This window comes from Hyperolius riggenbachi, chromosome 6 (assembly GCF_040937935.1).
Source record: "Hyperolius riggenbachi isolate aHypRig1 chromosome 6, aHypRig1.pri, whole genome shotgun sequence".
In the NCBI taxonomy this organism is placed as follows: Eukaryota; Metazoa; Chordata; class Amphibia; order Anura; family Hyperoliidae; genus Hyperolius; species Hyperolius riggenbachi.
This window is the reverse complement of record NC_090651.1, coordinates 243,317,681-243,340,100: the sequence shown is the minus strand read 5'-3', so window position 1 is coordinate 243,340,100 and position 22,420 is coordinate 243,317,681. Positions and strand designations below refer to the sequence as shown.

Sequence of the window (22,420 nt, the reverse complement as noted above, 5' to 3'; positions counted from 1 at the left end):
GCCGGGTGATACGCCCTTTCCTGTTACCGCCTCTCAGATCTTGCTTCTGAGGACTGTAGTGCAGCGGCGCAGGCGCACATGTGCGAAATCTGAGAGGCAGAGAAGGAGGTAAATAGGATACAAGGGTGGGCCAGAAGGGTGATAGAGGCGTGTTTTATGGGCACAGTGCGATCTATTCTTCCATACCGTTTTGATAAACAGGTAGACAAGAGGAGCTGACTAATCCGCTACAAAGTGGGAGAGTTGACCAATCCAACCAGTCAATCGTCTATATACTGGGTACCACATACAGTACAGCACCAGTATCTGTTCATACAAAATGGGGGGTGACACTGCACTTTGCAAAATTGCTAATACTTACTTAAAGTGGTTCTTCATAAAAACAAAAAACTGACACCTGGGGCTTCTATCGGCCCCCTGCAGCTGTCCTGTCCCGCGCCGTCCTCTACAATCCTCTGTTCCCTGCCGCCGGTTACCGTCCAATTATTCGTCTAACTAGACGAATGCAACTGCCGGAGACGGGACAGGGAGCGAGGACGCGCGGCCACGCAGGCTCAGTTAGGCGAATAATTGGACGATATCCGGCGGCAGGGAACAGAGGATCGTAGAGGACTGCTCGGGACAGGACAGCTGGGGGCCGGTAGAAACCCCAGGTAAATGTCAGTTTTTGCTTTTATATAGAACCACAGAACCCCTTTAAAATAAACTAAGGTGGTTTGGAAGGCGATTAGTATATCTGTCTGGGGTTCATGTTTAGTTTACTGCTTTTATCCACTTCAAATTTAAGTACCCTGTGCCTGGTACACAACATGCAATTGTGTCAAACTGGTGTTACCTTGTACAAATTGATGGGAGACTGTGTAGAAGAATAGGATGCATAAAGAAAATATATATTTTATAGTGTGAATAGATGTCATACATTTTGAATTAAAAAAAAAAAAAGAGCTCAACATGCACATGATTGTTTCAAGTAAGGTCAGTGCTAATTTAAAGTGTGTACTGCCCATAAACTACTTTTAACCACAATGCAATTGTTTTTACCAAGTAAGAACCTGCCGCTAGAGTGCATAGTTTCTATTACATCGTTTCACAGCTTGTTTTTCTAACAAGTAGAGATTAGAAATATCAACAATCAGTTGTCCAAGAAGAGAGAAGTTGATGCCAAAGGAAGAAATTTCAATGAAAGATTAGAAAGCGAATATAAATCTGAATACACAATTTGGCCCCAGGTTGTGTTTTAGATATTGGGCCCTCAGGTGATTTGACATATCTGCTCTATATATAGTCAGTGATCTTTTATTGTTGTATTGGGAATACAGCTTATTCATATACACAATAGATTTCAACAGCACTAAAAAGTGGAAGAAGGTTTTGTAAATGTATTGATGTTATCTGTGTTTAACCACTTGATGACCCATCCTTTACCCCCCCCCCCCCCCCTCCCCTTAAGGACCAGCGCTGATTTTGCTGATCTGTGCTGGGTGGGCTCTAATGCCCCCAGCACAGATCAACCACCAGGCAGAGCGACCAGATCGCCCCCCTTTTTTCCCCACTAGGGAGATGATGTGCCTGGGGGGGGGGGGGGGGGGGAGGGTGTGTGTCCGATCGCTCCTGCCTGCGTGTGGCTGGCGGGGGGTGCACCTCAAAGCCCCCTCCACCGCAGGGAGCCCCCTCCACCGCAGGGGTCCCCCTCTCCCTCTCCTCCCTCCCCGGAGATCGGAGGCTGCACAGGAACGGATCTGTCCTGTGCAGCCTCTAACAGGCTCCTGCCTGTCATGTGACAGCGATCCCCGGCCGCTGATTGGCCGGGGATCGCTGATCTGGTACAACGCTGCTACTGTTAGCAGTGTTGTACAAATGTAAACAAAGCAGATTATTTCCGCTTGTGTTTACATTTAGCCTGCGAGCCGCGATCGGCGGCTATTCACGGAGCCCCCTGCCGTGAATTGACAGGAAGCAGCCGCTCGCGCGAGCGGCTGTTTGCTGATTAATTAGCCTGCAGCCGGCGACACAGATCTGCGTCGCTGGTCCTGCAGCTGCCACTTTGCCGACGCGCGTTATGAGTGCGCGGTCGGCAAGTGGTTAAGGTAAAGTATTATTTTTTGTATTATTTTTAGGTAATGGAGCAGATTGTGAGGAAAAACTGCAACACTCGCATCTTCGGTGTATTGCTATCTGCAGTCTTGGAAGAGCAAACCCTGTCTGTGATGGCAGTCTGGCAGATGCTGCTGGCAATGGAAGAGACCAGTTCAGCTGTGAAGTCTCTGATAGATGAGATCCGTAAGGAGCCAGGAGCTGATAACTTCTTTCAGAGTGGTAAGATTGCATTTCAGAGAAGTATAAAATGCAGGCTATAAAAGGTTTGCTTTGCTCTGATCCTTTCTTTGCTACACTCTCAGTAAAGGGCTCTTGATTATTGTTTATAATTTGGTGGTTCTTGTTCTTTATAGCTTAAAGAGACTCTGAAGTCTCATTAAGATCAAGTTTTTATATTAAAAATGCCTTTAACATGATTGCCCTAACTAAAACGCCGCATCCCCGCAGCTGAAATCTAACTAAATCCCCCCTAACTCCCCCTCACAAAATCCACAACTTTCTTGGTCGTGGATTTTGCTGCCCTGTGCGCTTCCGTGGGAGGCAGAGCTGCAGCTGAAAGCTCTGCCTCTCGGAAGCGCTCCCCGCAGTGTGCCCTGGGGAGTTTGGGGGGATTTAGTTAGATTTCAGCCGTGGGGATGCAGCGTTTTAGTTAGGGCAATCATGTTAAAGACATTTTTTAATATAAAAACTTGATTTTAATGTGAATTCAGAGTCTCTTTAACTGTGTACATTGTATTAGAAATGTATCTTCTAATTCAAAACAAGAAGTTGGGCTTTGAAGTACTGTACTTGAAAACACAGAAAGAACAGTTGTGTACCACCCAATTGGTCAACACTGAACCATCTAGACCCGATGGGAGCAGCTGTACCACACATAGCTACACTAATAACAAAGTAGATTCCGTATAAGCACTCACCAGTGTATAAAAAGGTAAAATTTGTCAACACAGCACATAATGTCCGGCACCCCATCCCCTAAAGGCTACCCAGACTGTCCCACCCTACTAGCACTACCTTTCAAGGAAGCTTTGAGAAAGCCCGGTCAGGTTTTTTATTAGGGCTTTGAAGTACACCTGTAGTTGGGTTCTGATTCAAGTCTGCCATGCTAACCTACTGAAAGTGTATTTTCTGAATCGGAGAGGGAGGGTTAAACAAAAACCACCGTTAAGCATGTCACCAGTGACATGGAACTCCCTGTTGAAACTTTTGACTTTTACACACAGGCCAACTACTGTCAGCTTTTGAGCAAGGACCAGCCAGAACTAGGGGAGCCTACGTGACCCTAGCTCATACCATTTAGAAAGACGTCTCGGAGGGACATGGGCTGTACACCCCAGTGCACTATAGAAAATACTGCAAGGAGCAGCAAGCATTGCAAGGCAATATGGAACCAGAAACATGTTTTTATTCTGTTATACTGTAACTTCCCTTTACTAAACAAAGCCCACAGTTTAAAATGACTAGATTGTTGACAGGCTTACTTAATCTCCTGCCATGTAAAACTATAATAACCTCTTAGGCCTGAAACCCACTAGGGGTGCTTTTCTGAGCGATTTGTGATTTGAAAGCTCTTGCTAATGTAATGCTATGGGTGTGATCCCACTTGAGCGATGTGATTTTTATTAAAACAAAAAACAAAAACATAGCATTGCATTAGCAAGATTTTTTTTTTTTTTATATCACTAGTGCATAGAAAAAGCTTCTAATGGGATGGAGCCCTCAATCAGTAAAGGTTCACCTTTTACAGAGCGCTGAGTTTGTCTTTTTTCCTGCTTACTTTGCTGAAAGTGTGTCCAAAGTAAATAGGAAAGATTTTTACACAAAATCCGTGTTCTGGAAAACACCAGGAGCCGATTGCTGAGCTGAACTTGTACTGTAATGTGGAATGTGCTAGGAAGCTTGTGAAAGTTATATGTTCACTATGGCCTGGTGCACACCAAAACCCGCTAGCAGATCCGCAAAATGCTAGCAGATTTTGAAATGCTTTTTCTTCTTTTTCTGTAGCGTTTCAGCTAGCATTTTGCGGTTTTGGGAAGCGTTTTTGGTGTAGTAGATTTCATATATTGTTACAGTAAAGCTGTTACTGAACAGCTACTGTAACAAAAAATGCCTGGCAAACCGCTCTGAAGTGCTGTTTTTCAGAGCGGTTTGCGTTTTTCCTATACTTAACATTAAGGCAGAAACGCATCCGCAATCCAAAATCTGCAGCAGCCCGGGAGTATGCGTTTCTGCAAAACGCCTCCCGCTCTGGTGTGCACCAGCCCATTGAGATACATTACCCTAGCGGATCCGCACCCGCAAGCGGATCGCAAACCGCAGCAGAACCGCTCTGGTGTGCACTAGGCCTTACAGGGTAGGACTCTTTTGAGTAACAAAATTAATAGGCTACTGAATTACACAAAATAAGTATTCTTGTATATTATAGATGCAATTGAAAAGTACAAGTCTTTAAAGGGCCATTGTTGCAAATTTACGATTAATTTTATGACATTATAAGAAAAGCAGCATTGTAATATCTATGACTGCATCTTTTTTTTTTTTTTTTTTTTTTCCCTCACACTCCTGAATTAAAACAGAAGATATTTGGGATAATTCACGTTGGAATTTGAAATAAGGGCTTATTTCCACTGGTTGCTGTGTCCATTTCTTATTCAGACATGGCACCTTTGATGCTGTGAAGCCGCAGTCAGAATTGCTTTGCCATGCATGGCTATAAGGATTCGGGTGTCTGCTGCCGGAAACAGCTGCATGCCTACAGATTGACACTGCAGTCAGGGCCGGCCCTAGACTTTTTGCCGCCTGAGGCAAAATTTTAAAAAATCGCCGCCCCCCCCCCCCCCCCCCCCCCTGGTGGGAGGGGGGCCACCAATCTGGAGGGGTAGCGGGCAGGAAGAGGGTATTAGGCCTAATGGTGGGAGGGGGGTCTCATCTGGTCCATCGATCTGCGCTCCCCTCCAGCTTTAATTAGTACCAGCGTATAGATTAAGAGGCAACGTGCGGGGATCACTCACCTTTTCCGCGTTCCAAAGTGCGCTCCACTGACGTCACTTCCTGCAACGCCGTCCACTTACAATACAGTGGGCGGCGTTGCAGGAAGTGACGTCGGTGGAGCGCTTTCTGGAACGCGGAAGAGTTGAGTGATCCCTGCCCATTGCCTCTTAATCTACACACTGGTACTTAACTATTTACAGCTGGAAGGTAGCGCAGAACGGGGGACCCAGGCGAGGGAGGGGGGGTCCGACCCCCCTCCCCACCGCTAGGTCCAATACCCCCTTTCTGCTCGCTACTCCTCCAGCTCGGCTGGCGGCCCCCCACCCACGGACAGGCAGGTGCCGCCCCCCCCAGATGTGCCGCCTGAGGCAAATGTTTCACCCCGCCTCATGAGCGGGCCGGCCCTGACTGCAGTGCAATTCGGACACCAAGCAATTACCCGAATAGGCAGCAATTCCCTGTCAAGCGCGCCTGCGGGAAAACGCTGCAGATTCTGCACACATCTGCATCTAGTGGAAACAGGCTCTCAGTATTCCTAATGCGAAAAAACACTGAAATGCTTCTTATTTTGATAAAGCTTTTATTAAAATGTCATTAAATTCACTATAGTGGTCCTTTTAAGTGTTGCATGTTTTAACAGCTTTTTTTTTTTTTTTCTTTTTTTTTTTTGTGTGATAAGTGATGAACCGGGAAAATGAAGTTGCAGAAATTTTGGTTCATCATAGCTCCTCTATTGCTCACGCGTTTAGTCAGTGTGACATTCTCAGTTCAGTATCACCTGAAGATGAAGCCTTGACTGATCTGGTGAAAGAGGTACATGTTTTGTCATTTCTTTCTATGAAAATTGGAGCAAAAGTTGAGATCTTTGAGTTAAATCATATTAGACATGGTTGCTGTGGCCAACTCATTCATTTTTCCATTTTGTGTTTTGTTTACTAGAACCAAAACTGTAATTGTTCACACTAACTGATATTGTAACAATCCTCTTAAAAAAATGAACCTTGAGGGCTGAGTCGCACTGCAAGAGCTTTTTAAGCACTAGTGATTTGAAAAGCAGCTCTTTCTAATGCAATACTTTGGAGGATTTTTACAAAATCACATTGCTCCAGTGAGAACACACACATAGCATTACATTAGCAAGATCTTTTCAAATCTCAAGGGCTTAGAAAAGCTCTTGTAGTGTGAACCAGCTCTCCGGTGTAAACAGATACTGGCTGATTGATTACACTGTCAGTATTGCAAAATGAGTCTTCACTCATCTCAAATAGGTTATCCACATCTGATGAAAAACAACTGTGACCTATATGCAGACCTACACTACATGATATGACCTCTTGCATGATGTGATGAGAGCAGTTGCGGCTGCAATCCCTAGGCAAAAGTACAGCTGTCTACAGATATGTTGGGGCTGAAAAGTGCCCTGGTGTACAGTGCTGACACTCTGGAGAGGGTACCTAATATGCAGCCTAGTATTGCTTTTTTTATTTATTTTTCTTTACAGCACAGCTCCAGTAATCACAGCCAGACCCATGTTTCTTTAATTGCAATGATTTACGAAAAAAAGACCAGTCCTAAATACCTTATTGTACACCTATTTTATTGCAGTCAGGTCACATCAGATACCCTGCTTCTTACTCACAGACCTCAGTGCAAGGGAATGGGGCAGACTTTATTATTATTATTATTATTATTATTATTATTATTGATTTATATAGCGCAATCATCTTCTGTGGCGCTGTGACAGACATGTCATGACACGACTTATGATTGTCTTTTTATCAGGTCTAAAATGGGGTATTTAGTTTGGGGTTTTTTTCTGAAGGCATTATTGTAACTATATTGCTTGGGAGTGATAGCTGGCACTATATTTATTTTAATTCCAGGGGATACGGTTTATCATGTATTTGAATTGTAATTTAAATTTGTTTGGCTCTCATTGAGAATTATCTGAACAGGTGTATTTCTGCAACATTCAACAAAATTAGCTATGCTTGTCTGGTTATTTATTGTGGGACACAGACGCCATATATGGCTCTCTGCTGCCTGTCAGATTATTATTGATTTATATAGTGCCTTCTTCTGTGGTGCTGAAAAGAGTAAAAGCAAACACTGGAATGCATAAAATACAGACATTAGTATACATACAAATACAAACATTGGGCTCTATTCACAAAACTTATCATAAATGTCTTATCACCTAATTCATAAAAATAACCTTTCAGCACATTTACAAGCACAATAATCACTCAAAGTAAGTTGCTCCTGATTAACTTCATTTCAAGATTACTTTTCTTACCTTAGTTATATTTTTGCCCTTTGGAAGATTAACAAATGTAAAATAAATAAGGTGAAAACAGAGGAAAACAGGTGAAAAAGCTTTGTGAATCATGCCCATTGGGGCATAATTTAGACATGGTAAACATAAGTTATAGTGACAATTGTATAGTGATTGACAAAATGAACAGCATCTAAGCCTAAGGAGAGTGGGGAGGAAACAAGAGGTGGGGCAATACATAAGGTTTTCAACCAGGGGTGTTGTTTTCATATTACGGTATATTCAGTAGCACAGTTCTCAGTTGTGTGTAGCCCAAGTAAAGTAGTCTTATTCTCTCTCAAGCTATCCGTAGCCTTCAAACTTTAGTCTGCTGATGTCAATGGTTATTTGATACCTTCCACGATATAAAGTGCCCATTTTATACCTAATTTAAAATTAGACAGTGGGGGTGGGTTGTTTTATACTGTACAGGGGATACCCTTTTTTCTTATTTAATTATTTTTTGGGAGGGACATGGTAGTATTTGTTTCTTGATCATTCTTTTACTTCAATCTACACATTTTCCTAATTTAAAAGGGTCCAACTGGTGGTTGATTTATACTGTTTGTTATTTTTTTTAGTTCGTATGATAATCCATTCCTGCAAACTGGGTTCCTGGCTGAAAAACATCTATTGTTACAATACCCTTCTTTCAGCAGGTGACCAGTCCAAATGACCAGTGTCAACCATTTCTGTTGATCATAGTATTAGGCCTGGGGGAATTTGTAGTGTAGAGCTACTACTCCTGACCTCTGCAAAGTCCCTAAAATCTCTCTGTTAATAATATAATATTTATGTTGCGTTGTCAGCTTCTACATTACAACTAACAGTGGGGTCTATTGTTGCAGCTGTTGAACATTTCACAAGAGCCTGAAGATAGTGAATTGTCTGCAAGGGTGGTTCTGAGCTCTGCTCTGCAGAACACCATTCCTGTCATGAAGTTCTGCAACTTAGTCTGTGCTGTCCAAGACTCCACCCCTCATTTACAGCCTGTAATCAAGGATCTGGAACAAAATGGTGAGAGGTCTTTTAATTGTAGTTTGCTTGAAACAGAGATGGCTAGGCAGACATGAGCCTGTTTACTAAACACTGTTGAAGACCCTCCTATTTGCACAAATTTAGTTAAAGTGTACCCAAGGTGGAAGAAAAAAATTAAAAAGCAATATTACAGTTACTACTGCCTGCCAGCATGTTTCTGCGTATTGCGCTATTAGTACAACCAAAGGTACGTCTAATGCAAATGTTACCGTATTTACGCTCACACTTATCACATACCGCAGGTAGCACTGAAAGAGAAATCCAGGGTACACTGCTGGCAGTAGTAACGGTAATATTGCTATACGCTGCCTGGGGACGTAAATATTACCGTTGGTTTGCATCAGGCCCAGTGATATTCACTCACTCCTTAATAATCCTGTCTTGTGGGTAACTGCATTGCTATCCTAATCGTGATATGACTCAAATCTACAATCTCTTAACTGGCCATAAAATCTTCGAAAAATGTGAAGTAATATGAAGAAGAGTCTGAGAGGTGTAGTTGTCAGAGCAGTAGTGTGTATGTATGTATGTATATATGTATGTAGACCGCTACTAAAGAGGAAGCACTTGTAAGCAGTAGACAGCTAGATGTTCTCAGATGTACTCAGATGTGTTGAATGAGCTAAATTAACAATACAGTACTATTGTATAATTGATTAATAGCAGTTTGAAGTTTGTTTAATGTATTTATAAGTACACTTATTCTTTAAATGTTTGAGCTGTTTAATTTGGCAAGGGACTGTCATTTGCCTTACAAGAAACCAGAGATGAATGCTTTGGCACAAAATAAACATATCCCCTTTTACTAAATAAATACTATACCTGGTATTTTCACCACTCTGGTGTGCCGTTTTTTTACTAAAACTCCATGCAAAACACAGTTCATCAGAAAAGCATATTATTTAGTGGGCTGTGTGCAAAATGAAATCCCCATTTCTAAAAACCTCTTATTACTAACAAATATAGATTAAAAAAACATGTATAGCTCCTTCCTCAGCAGCAGCAGCAGCTCCTCTCATCTCATAACAGCTCTCTGTGATGCTGCAAATATACAGAACAGGAAAGCAGAGCCAGAAGGGGGCAGACTTGAGCTTGAAAAGACATCAAAGAAGACAGACTCAGCTATAATGGTTCCTGAGCAAAGCCAGACTGAAGTGAATCATTGACAAAGTCAGGGATTTTATTAGGGCTGATAACAAACAGGCTGAGCAGTGAAGGATGTAGCAGAGAGCAGGGTAAGTGTTTTCTCTAATGTTCCAACTGAAATATATGGTAAAATACATGAGGGTGCTTCGTCTCTGGTTCACTTTAGGTAAAAATAAAAGTTATGAATGGTAAACAGCCATTTATCTGTTTGCTTTTTAGGGCTGCTCGTGGATGGTAAGTGCACTTTTGACAGCGATAACAAGTGGATCATCAACAGTGATTGCCATGCAGATGCTGTTGAAGAGATTGGAGACAGGAATGAGGATGATGATGAAGGAAAGGATGATGAAAACATGGAGGTTGATTCAGAAAAAGAGAGGGCAGAACTAGCACAAGAAAAGGGGTCAAAGAAGAACTTCATCTGCAAGTCCTGCGATAAAATCTTCCTGTTCCGCTGTCGCCTGGAGGTTCACATGAAACGCTGTAGGATGGCTAAAAGGAACCCACTGCAGTGCAAAGACTGTAATGTTGTGCAGGCCTCTAAGAAGGAGCTAGACCAGCATCGGGAAGAAGTTCATGGCTACTTGATTTCTCGGAACAATAAAAACAAAAGGAGAATGCTTGTTACTTGTGACATCTGTGGCAAGGAGTTTGCACATCCATCAGGTAATGCCATCTTTCTGTATGCTTAAAGGGAACCTTAACTGTGGGAGTAAAAAAAAATTCACTTACCTGGGGCTTTCCCAAGCCTCCTGCAGCCGTCCTGTGCCCGCGCCGGTCCTTCGGTGCCCTCCTGTCTCCCTCCGCGGCTAAGTTTCGTTTTCGGCCGACTGCCAGTCGTCCTCCGGCAAAGCGTCTTCTTCTTCCGCATTTCCCGTCGTAAAGCGTGTCCGCATGGCGCGTCTTGCATTTTTTTTTTTACAGCTCCTCTTTAACTCGAGTAAGTTACAGGATCCGAGGTGACAGCAGGGCTAAAGGAATTCTCCTATTACCTACATTACTTTGATAAGAGCGATTGGTTTGGACCTATCAGCCCACAGGATTTTGTGTTCTTGTGCGTGACTGGCTATGGGATTGAGTCTCCTGCTGGCAGCTGTGTACAGGAGTCCATCTAGCCAAATCGTTTTAGAAATAAGGTCACAAAAAAGCTATCTTCCTCATGCATGCATTGTTTTGTGTGTTATTTAGGTCTGCAGTACCACAAGCGAACGGAGCATTTTGATGAAAAGCCATTCTCCTGTGAAGAGTGCGGTGCTAAATTTGCTGCTAACTCCACCTTGAAAAACCACCAACGTCTTCATACAGGAGAGCGACCCTTCATGTGCAAGCACTGTCACATGACCTTCACACAGGCTGCAGCTCTCTCCTACCACACCAAAAAGAAGCATTCTGAAGGTATTCTGTTGGGCTCATGGGTTGCAATTTGTGTGGCCTTATCTCAATACTGATAACCGAACTGAATACAATTGTGAAATAAAAGATACTGTTAGGGTTATGTGAATAAAAAACTAAATACAGTAACACAATACCATTGTAGTAAAAGGGAGATGTTCCATGTTAATTCAGAATGTAGAGAATTGTGATGCCCCACTCATTCAGGAATGCTTTATTAATTCATGTTCTTTTTATCAGTTTTCCCTATGGAGCTCCATAGATTTTACATTGGGAAGTATTTTCCCCCTGTAGCTGCTAAAGACTTATGTGCCTGACAGCTGTGGGTTCAGATTGCCTCTAGAGTTGTTGGGCAGATTCAGGAATTGAAACTAGTTTTGGTAATTGCGCAGAAAAGGGTTTATCTCTGATATGGGGGCTAATGTCAGAATGCAATCCAGCCTTCATTTCCTAGGCAGATGTGGCATTCTTGGTGTCACTCATGGACAGGTTGGACACTTTTTTGGGTTCTTCATGACTTTCTTGCCAATTATTTCAGCATTTTTCAGGGAAAAGCAGAGTGTACCTGAAGAGGGAGGACAACACTTTTTACTTACGGCTTCTTCCAGGGCATTAGTCTTTCAAGTCTCTTGATCCCCTCCATGTCCCCTCAGTTGTGTTGCTATCATTATTATTATTATCGGATTTATATAGTGCCAACATATTAGAGCAGTGGACAACAATATATAAGGTTACACACAATTCTATCCGGGGTGACCGACATCACAATCCAGGTAATAAGCAATAAGATACACAATACCAGAGTGTACAATGCAATAGTAGTAGTCCCAATAATACAAGTTTACATTATTTTTTGAGTAGAGGGCGTATTCAAGTATGATACACAAGGAGGGAGGCTGTCCAAGGCTTACAATCTAGAGGATCTCCCCTTGTGGATTGTGGTGCATGATCGGTCCTGGCCACGTACTTCCTCGATCTCTCTCCCAATGCCTCATTGTCAGGAGTGTTCTGGGCATGTGCATTTAACCGCCCTGGGTATGATTATTTCTAGATTTTATGGTCCTTTTTTTTTTTTTTTTAAGGTTTCAGACCCTAAAATAAAGAAATAATCATGCCACCAGAATGCCTGCCAGAGCTGCAATTTTACCTCCGTCCTCCAGGTGGCACTGTAACTTTGTAGTGAGATGGATGACGGCGATCTCACCATAGTGATTCAGAGCCTCCGAGAACAGGAAGAAGAACGCCTACCAACGTCTGGATCCCCAGGGAGGTGAATAAAAGCTCCCGCTGCGTGCTATACTCTGCACAGAGCTCCCAGCAGCTAGCCCGAGCATAGCTCGGGATTACCGCCAGGGAGGTTAATAAAGATTCGGAACTGCACATGCGCAGAATGCTGCTGGCCACTGGAGCACATTTGAGGAGGCGTGCGGCCGAAACACTTTTGTCTTTTGGGCCTTATCTAGAGACCTCACCATCCCTTTCTTGCCTAACGGGTGGCCCTGTTATATAAATGTTTTTATTTGGTTTTGGACAACCATTGCATTTTGTAACCTGTGATAACGATGTTATTTTTGTTTAGGAAAGATGTATGTGTGCCAGTACTGTGATGCAGTCTTTGCACAATCCATTGAACTGACACGGCACGTCAGGACTCATACGGGAGACAAGCCCTATGTCTGCCGGGAGTGTGGAAAAGGTTTCAGCCAGGCCAATGGGCTTTCTATCCATCTGCGCACATTCCACAGTAAGTTGTACTACGGTAGCTGCTGATATGGGTTTGGTTCTCTTTTCTTAATATAGATCAGTGCTTTACTAACAGTTCTTTATAACTGTTGCTTTCTAAAGCCAAGCTAAACCCAAAATTGAACAGGACAACCAGGATAATTGTTATGCCATACACACCATACAATTTCCCTTTAGGTAAATGGATCGAATAGATAATTTACGACTGGTCCGATCTGATTTCCGATAGTTTTTCTGATCGATTTTGTATAGAAGTGATCAGAAAATCGAACAGAAAAATGATCGGAAATGTGGTCAGACCATCTATCTGAAGGGAAATTGTATGGTGTGTACCAGGCATTAGGCCAAATGTTTGTAGAACTGTGGTGCTACAGCTAGTAGGCAAGTTAATCATTTGTGACTATGTGATACAGAAGTAGGAAAGCACAAAAGCTGCCACACAACATTTTAACCTACCAGCAGCAGCTCCTGCATATAACGGGATTACCGCTCTAAGCTGCGGATTTCCATCCCAAGCCTGACTCGGGAGTACCGCTAAGGAGGTTAAGGAAACCATGCATTGCAGTAGAAATTGTACGAGTGCATTCTGAGTGCATTTCTAAAGTCAAGGCTTTAAATATATGGCTATAGTATTTGGCTATATGGAGTGCAAATCAATATGTGTTTATCGTCAGTGAGATGCTAATTCATGCAGGTGGGCTGATGAGGAGGAATAAATGCAACCCTTTAAAGAACTAACAATATTTACAATGTTTCTCCAGACATTGAAGATCCATATGACTGTCAGAAGTGCAGAATGAGTTTCCCTACTTTGGAGGAGAATAGACAGCACATCCAAGTTGTACATTCCAAGGAATATCACCCCTGTCCATCATGTGAGAAGATTTTTAGTGCTCCCTCCCTCTTAGAACGCCACATTGTCACCCATGTTGGAGGAAAGCCTTACAATTGTGATATCTGTGATAAGGCTTATCAGGTAGGTTGCTGACTTTCTATCTTTAAGTAAACCTTTCGGGGGGAAAAAGGTTAACAAATATACTTACCTCGCTTTTGTACCGATACTATAGGCCAGTCTTTCTCAACCAGAGTTCCCTGGAACCCCAGGGTTCCTTGCGTACTCTGCAGGCAAAAGAAGAAGGGAAGGAAAATTAGTTGGCACTGCAGCTTAGGGGCAGCTGCTGCTGGAAGAACATAGGCAGGATGCACACCCACTCTCTTCTCCTGCTATGGTGCAGACTGCGTGCTCAGATATATGAAGAGCAGATGTTTGAAGGAATGGAGAGACAGGAGGTCAATCGGCACTGCAGGTGCTTTATTCCAAAAGCAGGCACAGGTACAGTACAAAAAATCGTAAAGATAAAATTGATTCACATACCATAGGATGGAGTGGGGTGATGCGGTGGGTGCCGGGGAAAGGCACCTTACCCCACTCCATCCTATGGTATGTGAATCAATTTTATCTTTACGATTTTATGTACTGTACCTGTGCCTGCTTTTGGAATAAAGCACCTGCAGTGCCGATTGACCTCCTGTCTCTCCATTCCTTGCGTACTCTGCAGGGGTTCCCTGGCATTTTCCTCCATCGTGGGGGAAGAATCATAGAGCACATTATAATAGGAGTATCAGAATAATAATGATGTATAATAATTAATAAAAATCACTAGAATAAGAAAACAGTATGATGAATGGCAGTGTAATAGGGGGTAGTGAAATAAACAGCCCCACCTACTTTTAAAGACCATGCCTCCAGCAGAATAAATTCAGGGGTTCCTCGAGATCCAAAAATTATTTGCAGGCCGGCTTTCCTGATAACTCTAGACTCCTTACTGTGTCTATCTTTTCCTCAGATCTTGCTGCAGTAGCACCTATTCGAGATGTCCAGGGCGCATGCACAGACCATCTGCATGCCCTCTGTTTACACGCTCCCGCCGGGAGCATCCTAGGCATGCACAGTTCTGTTTTCGAACTGCGCATGCCCAGGGCACTCTTGATCACGGTTGTTGTGCACAGCCATGTGGGAGCGCAATGCACGGGTGCATGGAATGGACTGTGCATGCGCCAGGCACTGACTGTTACCAGTCAGATTTTTTTTAAAGAATGGCTTCACAGTTTGTGTAATCCAAGCAATAAACTGATACTGTATAACGAATTAACTAGGATTGCAGTTGCAGTAATTCCATAATGCACAGGTCTTTAAAGAGGAACTCCAATGAAAATAACGTAATTAACAAAAGTGTTTAATTTTTACAATAATTATGTATAAATGATTTAGTCAGTGTTAGCCCATTGTAAAATCTTTCCTCTTCCTGATTTACATTCTGACATTTATCACATGGTGACATTTTTACTGCTGGCAGGTGATGTCAGTGGAAGTAGCTGCTGCTACAACTGTTATTTCCCACAATGCAACAAGGCTCCCACAGTGTGATGTCAGCACCATGGTCCTTACATCACACTGTGGGAGGGGTTTCACCCCAATATCAGCTGTATAAAGCCCCCTGATGATCCGTTTGTGAAAAGGAAAAGATTTCTCATGGGAAAGGGGGTATCCGCTACTGATTGGGATAAAGTTCAATCCTTGGACACGGTTTCTCTTTTAAAGTAATGCTGTATTGGGCCACTGTGCATCTAGCAGTAAAACTGCACACCAGCCCTACTTCCTTAGCTGAGGTGCCTTACTACCTCAGCAGCGCTGGCCTCAGTAAGGGCCTGTACACACTGAAAATCGCAAACGCAGCGGGATATAATCACGTTTTTTAAAGCAAATTTCTACTTGCGATTTTTGTGCGCTTGCGATTTTGTTGAGGCTATCTTTTTCTGGTTTCCGGTTTTGATAACTTAACCACTTAAGGACTGCAGTCTTAAAACCCCTTAACCTCCTTGCCGTTCTAAAAAATCCGGCAAGGAGGCAGCGCCGCACTTTTAAAAAAAAATTTTTTTTTTAAAATCATGTAGCGAGCCCAGGGCTCGCTACATGATAGCCGCTGAGCGGCGGCATCCCCCCACCCACTCCGATCGCCTTCGGCGATCAGAGTATGCAGGAAATCCCGTTGAGAACGGGATTTCCTGCAGGGCTTCCCCGGTCGCCATGTCAGAGGGAATCCCGATCCGCCCCTTAGCGCTGCCTGGCACTGATTGGCCAGGCTGCGCAGGGGTCTGGGGCGGCGAGCGGCGGCGATTGCGTACTACACGCAGCTAGCAAAGTGCTAGCTGCTTGTAGGGAAAAAAAATTATGCAAATCGGCCCAGCGGGCCTGAGAAATCCTCCTGCGCAGGTTACCCCGTACTGATTTCGGGATAACTGGCAAGGAGGTTAAGGACCAGACACCTTTTTTCCATTCAGACCACTGCAGCTTTAACGGTTTATTGCTCGGTCATACAACCTACTATCTACATAAATTTTACCTCCTTTTCTTGTCACTAATACAGCTTTCTTTTGGTGCTATTTGATTGCTGCTGTGATTTTTTAGTTTTTATTATATTCATCAAAAAAGACATGAATTTTGTCAAAAAAAATGGGGGGGGGGGGGGGAGGGTTTACTGTCCTGGCATTTTGGGGGTTGCTAAATTGTAAGCACCCCTGTAAAGCCTAATGGTGCTCATAGGACATTGGGCCCCTTAGCGCACCTAGGCTGCAAAAAAGTGTCCCACATGTGTTTTCTCCGTACTCAGGAGAAATAGTAGTATAATGTGTTTTGGGGTGTATTTTTACACATACCCATGCTGGGTGGGAGAAATATTTCTGTAAATTAGAATTTTTTTGATAATTTTTTTTTTTTTTTTTTTTATCAAAAAAATTCTAATTTACAGAAATATTTCTCCCACCCAGCATGGGTATGTGTAAAAAATACGCCCTAAAACACATTATACTACTTCTCCTGAGTACGGCGATACCACATGTGACACTTTTTTTGCAGCCTAGGTGCGCTAAGGGGCCCAAAATCCTAGGAGTACCTTTAGGATTTCACAGGTCATTTTGAGGCATTTGATTTCCAGACTACTCGCGGTTTAGGGCCCCTAAAATGCCAGGGCAGTATAGGAACCCCACAAGTGATTTTAGAAAGACGACACCCCGAGGTATTCCATTAGGAGTATGGTGAGTTCATAGATTTTATTTTTTGTCACAAGTTAGCGGAAATTGATTATTATTGGGTTTTTTTTCACAAAGTGTCATTTTCCACTAACTTGTGACAAAAAATTAAATCTTCTATAAACTCATCATACACCTAACGGAATACCTTGGGGTGTCTTCTAAAATGGGGTCACTTGTGGGGTTCCTATGCTGCCCTGGCATTTTAGGGGCTCAAAACCGTGAGGAGTAGTCTGGAAACCAAATGCCTCAAAATGACTGTTCAGGGGTATAAGCATCTGCAAATTTTGATGACAGGTGGTCTATGAGGGGCCGAATTTTGTGGAACCGGTCATAAGCAGGGTGGCCTCTTAGATGACAGGTTGTATTGGCACTGAAGTGCAGGAAGCGCAGGATGTTCTCAAATTGTGACCTGGACATGGCAGCAGAGAACATGGGCATGTGATGTATTGGGTGCGTAGACCAATAAGGCCCCAAAAAATGTTACGTTTGGAAACTTGGAGTGGTTTCCACCGAAAAGGCTGGGCATGGTAGCTTCTTGGATTGGTTGTTGCATATTGTGTGGCATAACGGTTGGTCTCAGCCACAATTAAGTCGTAGAGACCAGCAGTGATCAGAAAAAAAAAAATCTGTCACTGCGGTGGGGCAGGTGAGGGTTTGGCCGGGTGATCAGAAGCCCGCAGGGGGCAGATTAGGGCCTGATCTGATGGATAGGAGTGCTAGGGGGTGACAGGTGGTGACAGGAGGTGATTGATGGGTGTCTCAGGGGGTGATTAAAGGGGAGAATAGATGCTATCAATGCACTGGGGAGGTTATCGGGGGTGTCTGAGGGCGATCTGAGGGTGTGGGCGGGTAATTGGGTGCCCGCAAGGGGCAGATTAGGGTCTGATCTGATGGGTAGCAGTGACAGGGGGTGATTGATGGGTGATCAGTGGGTGATTAGAGGGGAGAACAGATGTAAATAATGCACTGGGGAGGTGATCGGGGGGGGGGGGGGGGGGTTGGTGGTGGTCTGAGGGCGAACTGAGGGTGTGGGCGGGTGGTCAGGTGCCCGGAAGGGGCAGGTTAGGGTCTGATCTGATGGGTGGCAGTGACGGGGTGATTGACAGATGATCAGTGGGCGATTTACAGGGGAGAATAGATGTATACAGTACATGGGGGGGGGGTCTGGAAGGGGTCTGGGGAGGATCTGAGGGTGTGTGTGTGTGTGGGGGGGGTGATCAGGAGCCCCCAGGTGGCAGTTTAGGACCTAATCTAAAATATAGCGGTGACAGGGAGTGATTGATGGGTGATTAGGGGGTGATTGGGTGCAAATAGTGGTCTGAGGGGGTGATCAGGGGGGTCTGAGGGGTGCTGTGGGCGATCAGTGGGCAGGGGGGGCAGGATTAGTGTGCTTATGTGCTTACTACAATGGCTGCCTCCTCCCCTGGTGGTCGCTCGATCACTGGGACCACCAGGGGAGGAGGCAGCCTGTATAATACACTTTGTTAGCTTAACAAAGTGTATTATACACTTTGTATGCGGCAGATCGGGGGTTAACAACCCGCCAACGCTGCTAATTGGCCGGCGGGTGGGGGGAGCCTAATGCCGGCGGATGCGCGTGATCCCCGGCTAATCAGTCCCCCAGGTGCCGCCGCCGATCGGCGTTACGCGGTCCTGGGGGGTGCCACTTTGCCGCGGCCTATTAGTAGTGGGCGGTTGGCAAGTGGTTAAAATAATGCAATGAAAATTGCATGCATTGTGTTTTTCTGTAGTTCTGCGCCTGCGCAGAACACTTCAGACCACGTGAGTGTGAATGACAGCAGCACTTGCATAGGCGCAGTGGATGCCCCCCACTTTCTTATTCCTTCCTCTTTACTTATTTATGATATTATTATACTCTGGTACACTCCTACCTCATAGGTATATATATTTGTTTGTTCCTAACAAACTATGTATTTCTTAATTACTCAAATTATACACAGCTCTCAAGGTGTTTATTTGGTAGTCTAGTCACATATTTATACTGTTATTATGTCTGCGTCCATTCTGACAATATACAACCTATGTCGGGTCCTTTGGCCAGTTCATTATTTCTCTAAAGAATGTTGTGTGAAACTCCATTGTTATGGACCCAATTTTTGGGGGTTTTTTTTGGGTCCGGTTATGTTCATTTACGCCTATGACTATTATCCAGATGTGTTTACCCTTTTTAGTGTAACAAGACTGTGTTCTTTTCTGAATTGTTGAATAAACTTTCTATTGTAGAAAAAAAAGTTGTGGCTTTATAGACACAGGTAGGAGGAAAGTCCGCTTGACCAAATGGCCTAAAAGTCCAATCTTTATTGGAGCTGATATGTCTTTATTGGAGCTGATATGTCTCTGTCTAGAACGATTTGCTAGTAAAGATGGGACTTTTATTTCATTTGGTCGAGCAGGCTTTCCTTTTACTTGTGCCGCTTGGTCTGGCTACGGCTGGTCCTGCACCCATTTCAGCATGGTTGAGTGGTCTTTCGTTCTCAAACTGTGGCTTTATAGAGTCTTCATAAAAATTCCTATTTACTGCAATATACCACAGTGGAGCAAGCTACATTTTATAAATGGTATTAGTTGATCACACTTTTTAAGTTTTATTCTGTGTTGCTGAACAAATTTGCTTTGCTTTGTTGCCTTGCACTGGCGTAACTATTGCAACTGCGGTAGCGAGGGGGCCCGGGAGACAGTTCTGTATGCAGAGAATTCAGCGCAGCAGAAGCGTATAAATTACCTGAGCCCGGCGCACACATCTGCACTCACTTCCTGGTTTGTTTTTAAGCGCCATTCACTATGTGCAGCCAGCCAATTTCCATGTGGGGACTGAAGTCGCATAGTGATTGGCTGGCTGCACACAGTGTACCGCACTTGAAAACTAATCAGGAAGTGAGAGGAGCAGGCGTCGGGAGCAGGTATTGTATACGCTTCTGCTGCGCTGAATGATTTGCATAAGCAATGCACAGGACCAGGCCCCCTTTCCTGTGATGGAATGGGGGGGGGGGGGGGGCGACAGATCACTGCAGAGGGCCAAGTCCGGTATAGTTGCGCCGCTGTTGCCTTTGAATGTTGCAGTTTCAGCCAGTAACACTCCAATTAAATTGTAAGAAATGTGAGTGCACCTATTACATGCCCGTGTGCATCTAAATGCACTGACGTTTTTGCAGTTTTCTGGAAATGCTCATGACTGAAACTGCTTCTTGGAGTTTATCAATCTTCGTTCCTCCTCACTGTTTATAGTACAGCAGCTATTACATCTTAGTGGAAAAGATTTGAAAGTCTTTTAGGTCCTTTGGTATATCACAACATGTCATCTTTTTGTGCAGCAACTCTCCGGCTTATGGTACCACAACCGCACACATCATCCAGACCTGTTTGCTGCTCAGAATCACCGTTCTTCCAAATTCTCTGCTGCGCAGTGCAGTTCCTGTGAACAGGTCTTCTCCAGCACCTCCACCCTCCAGAAACACACCAAATTAGAGCATCCCGGTAAGTGTGCAATAGGTAATAGTCATCGCTACTTTGGCTCTAGACACTATTACACAAAGAGCATGTGTGAGCTTGTCCTCCTACAAACAGCAGAATTTCTTACTGATCAGCTTTGTAAGAGAGGAGGGATGTAATTGGTCCAAATATAGATAAGTGTGTCACCAATAACCGTGCTGATTTTTTTTTTTTCCCCCAGATGGGAAGTTGCATGAGTGTGATACGTGTAAACAGTCCTTCCCCTCATCTGCAGCTCTGCAAGTTCATATCAAATGCAAACACTCAGGCAAGTAACGGTTAATCAGAATTTCAAGACAGATATATAACAAGTGCTTGTTTAATGTGAGAACATAGCAATTATTCTAAATACTGAAAGGAAAGGTGCGGTTCTTGAGAGTAAACATTCCTTTGGACAGATTCACAGTAAGGTTGGTTCACACTACAGGCCAGAAGCACAACTGTATGTTCAGCGCATCCTGACTGTATTAGCTGTGCCCCGTTGTGAGTGTATTTACACTACACACCGTTAGGCAATTGCTATTGACGCCACTGTCACCGTTGCCTCAGCTAGCCAAGTCCTCCCACCGCTGACACCGCTGCTGGCTTGGGGACAGGTTCCAGTAAGCTCAAAGCCCTGGTAGAAACATTGGGCCACCATTGGCTAGATCAATGGGAATCCTACCTAGCAACAGGGAGGATTCTCATTGGTCCTCCACTCAGTGAACCAATAAAAATCCTCCCTGGTGCTAGTGAGGATTCCCATTGCTCTTTTGCAAACCAATTTTATCCCTATGGTTCTGCCAGGTCTCCGATACCGACCTTTGTTCCCAGGCCCAGGAGCAGTCAGTGCATATGTAGGACCCAAATGGCAACTGAAGATGCAGAATACAGGTGAGTAGATCCAGAACAGAGGAGGAAAGCAGCCTAGTGGGAATGGAGACTGTCTGTTCCCATAGGCTTGCACTGATTCCATGAGCATCCACAGCATAAATGGGCTCCGTAAAAATAGTGCTAGTCAGAAACTTGTGTTCTGCTACCTGCTCTGTTGGCAAGTGTAAGTGGATCCTGTGCTTAAAGGATACCCAAAGTGACATGATGAGATAGACATGTGTATGTACAGTGCCAAGCACACATGCTGTGTTTTTTTGTTTTTTTTTTTTCTCTGCCTGAAAGAGTTAAATATCAGATATGTAAGTGGCTGACTCAGTCCAGACAGGAAGCGACTACAGTGTGACCCTCACTGATAAGAAATTCCCCTTTTTATCTCTTTCTTGCTCTCAGAAGCCATTTTCTGCTAGGAAAGTGTTTTATAGTTGGAATTTCTCATCAGTGAGGATCACACTGTAGTCAGGACTGGGTCAGCCACTTACATACCTGATATTTAACTCTTTCAGACAGAGAGAGGAAAAAAAAGGAACAAAGCATCGTTATTTGTGTGCTAGGCACAGTACATACACATGTCTATCTCATCATGTCACTTAGGGTATCCTTTAACATAGGATTGGTTTACACATGTGCCTCTGTCCTGCTGGATCGGAGCATTTTTTGTTGGCCCATTGTGAACGGGCTCTAAGTGAGTAGCTGACAAGTGTACTTCTAGATAGCAGTGTGAAGTTTCTGAAGATTTGAGACCCATGGATCAGGTGTGTGCGGGGTTTTTTAAATTTATTTTTTTCAAATATAGTACTATTTGAAATTTGTTTGTATAAATAAAAAAAAATGATTCCTAGACAAAACTGTACTTTTTCTTCCTTACAGGGTCCCAGCCATTTCAGTGTCTTTACTGCAGCGAATGTTTCCAGTTTCCAGGAGCGCTACAGCACCATGTGGCCACCAACCATTTTAATGAAACAGAGAACACGTTTGGCTGTGAACTGTGTGGGGAACTTTTTACTGCACAGTCTCAGCTAGAAAGACACTACGAGGTGGATCACCCCAACATTGTGATAGCGGAAACCACAGATGGAACAAATGCTCAGGTTGTACAGGTACGGATGCTTTAGGCCTGTTGTTCACAGGCTTTGGACATCAGATGTCAAATAAAAGTTAAAATCCCATACATAGTAGCTAATTTTACCTAATGCAAAACTATTCCTGCATTTTATAATGCAATGA

The 22,420-nt window shown here is 43.9% G+C and overlaps 1 protein-coding gene across 3 annotated transcripts in view; it reads left to right on the top strand.

The window, feature by feature from the left end:
• The window catches only part of ZBTB40 (zinc finger and BTB domain containing 40), a 68,939-nt gene that overhangs the window by 41,366 nt on the left and 5,153 nt on the right, over positions 1 to 22,420 (top strand). For all 3 annotated transcript variants that reach the window (XM_068240600.1, XM_068240599.1, XM_068240598.1), the window contains exons 8-17: positions 2,118 to 2,316; positions 5,768 to 5,901; positions 8,251 to 8,419; positions 9,806 to 10,252; positions 10,775 to 10,981; positions 12,558 to 12,722; positions 13,483 to 13,697; positions 20,146 to 20,308; positions 20,505 to 20,591; positions 22,064 to 22,293. In XM_068240600.1, coding sequence (XP_068096701.1) covers positions 2,118 to 2,316; positions 5,768 to 5,901; positions 8,251 to 8,419; positions 9,806 to 10,252; positions 10,775 to 10,981; positions 12,558 to 12,722; positions 13,483 to 13,697; positions 20,146 to 20,308; positions 20,505 to 20,591; positions 22,064 to 22,293 — 2,016 coding nt within the window. The remainder of the gene's footprint in view (positions 1 to 2,117; positions 2,317 to 5,767; positions 5,902 to 8,250; positions 8,420 to 9,805; positions 10,253 to 10,774; positions 10,982 to 12,557; positions 12,723 to 13,482; positions 13,698 to 20,145; positions 20,309 to 20,504; positions 20,592 to 22,063; positions 22,294 to 22,420) is intronic.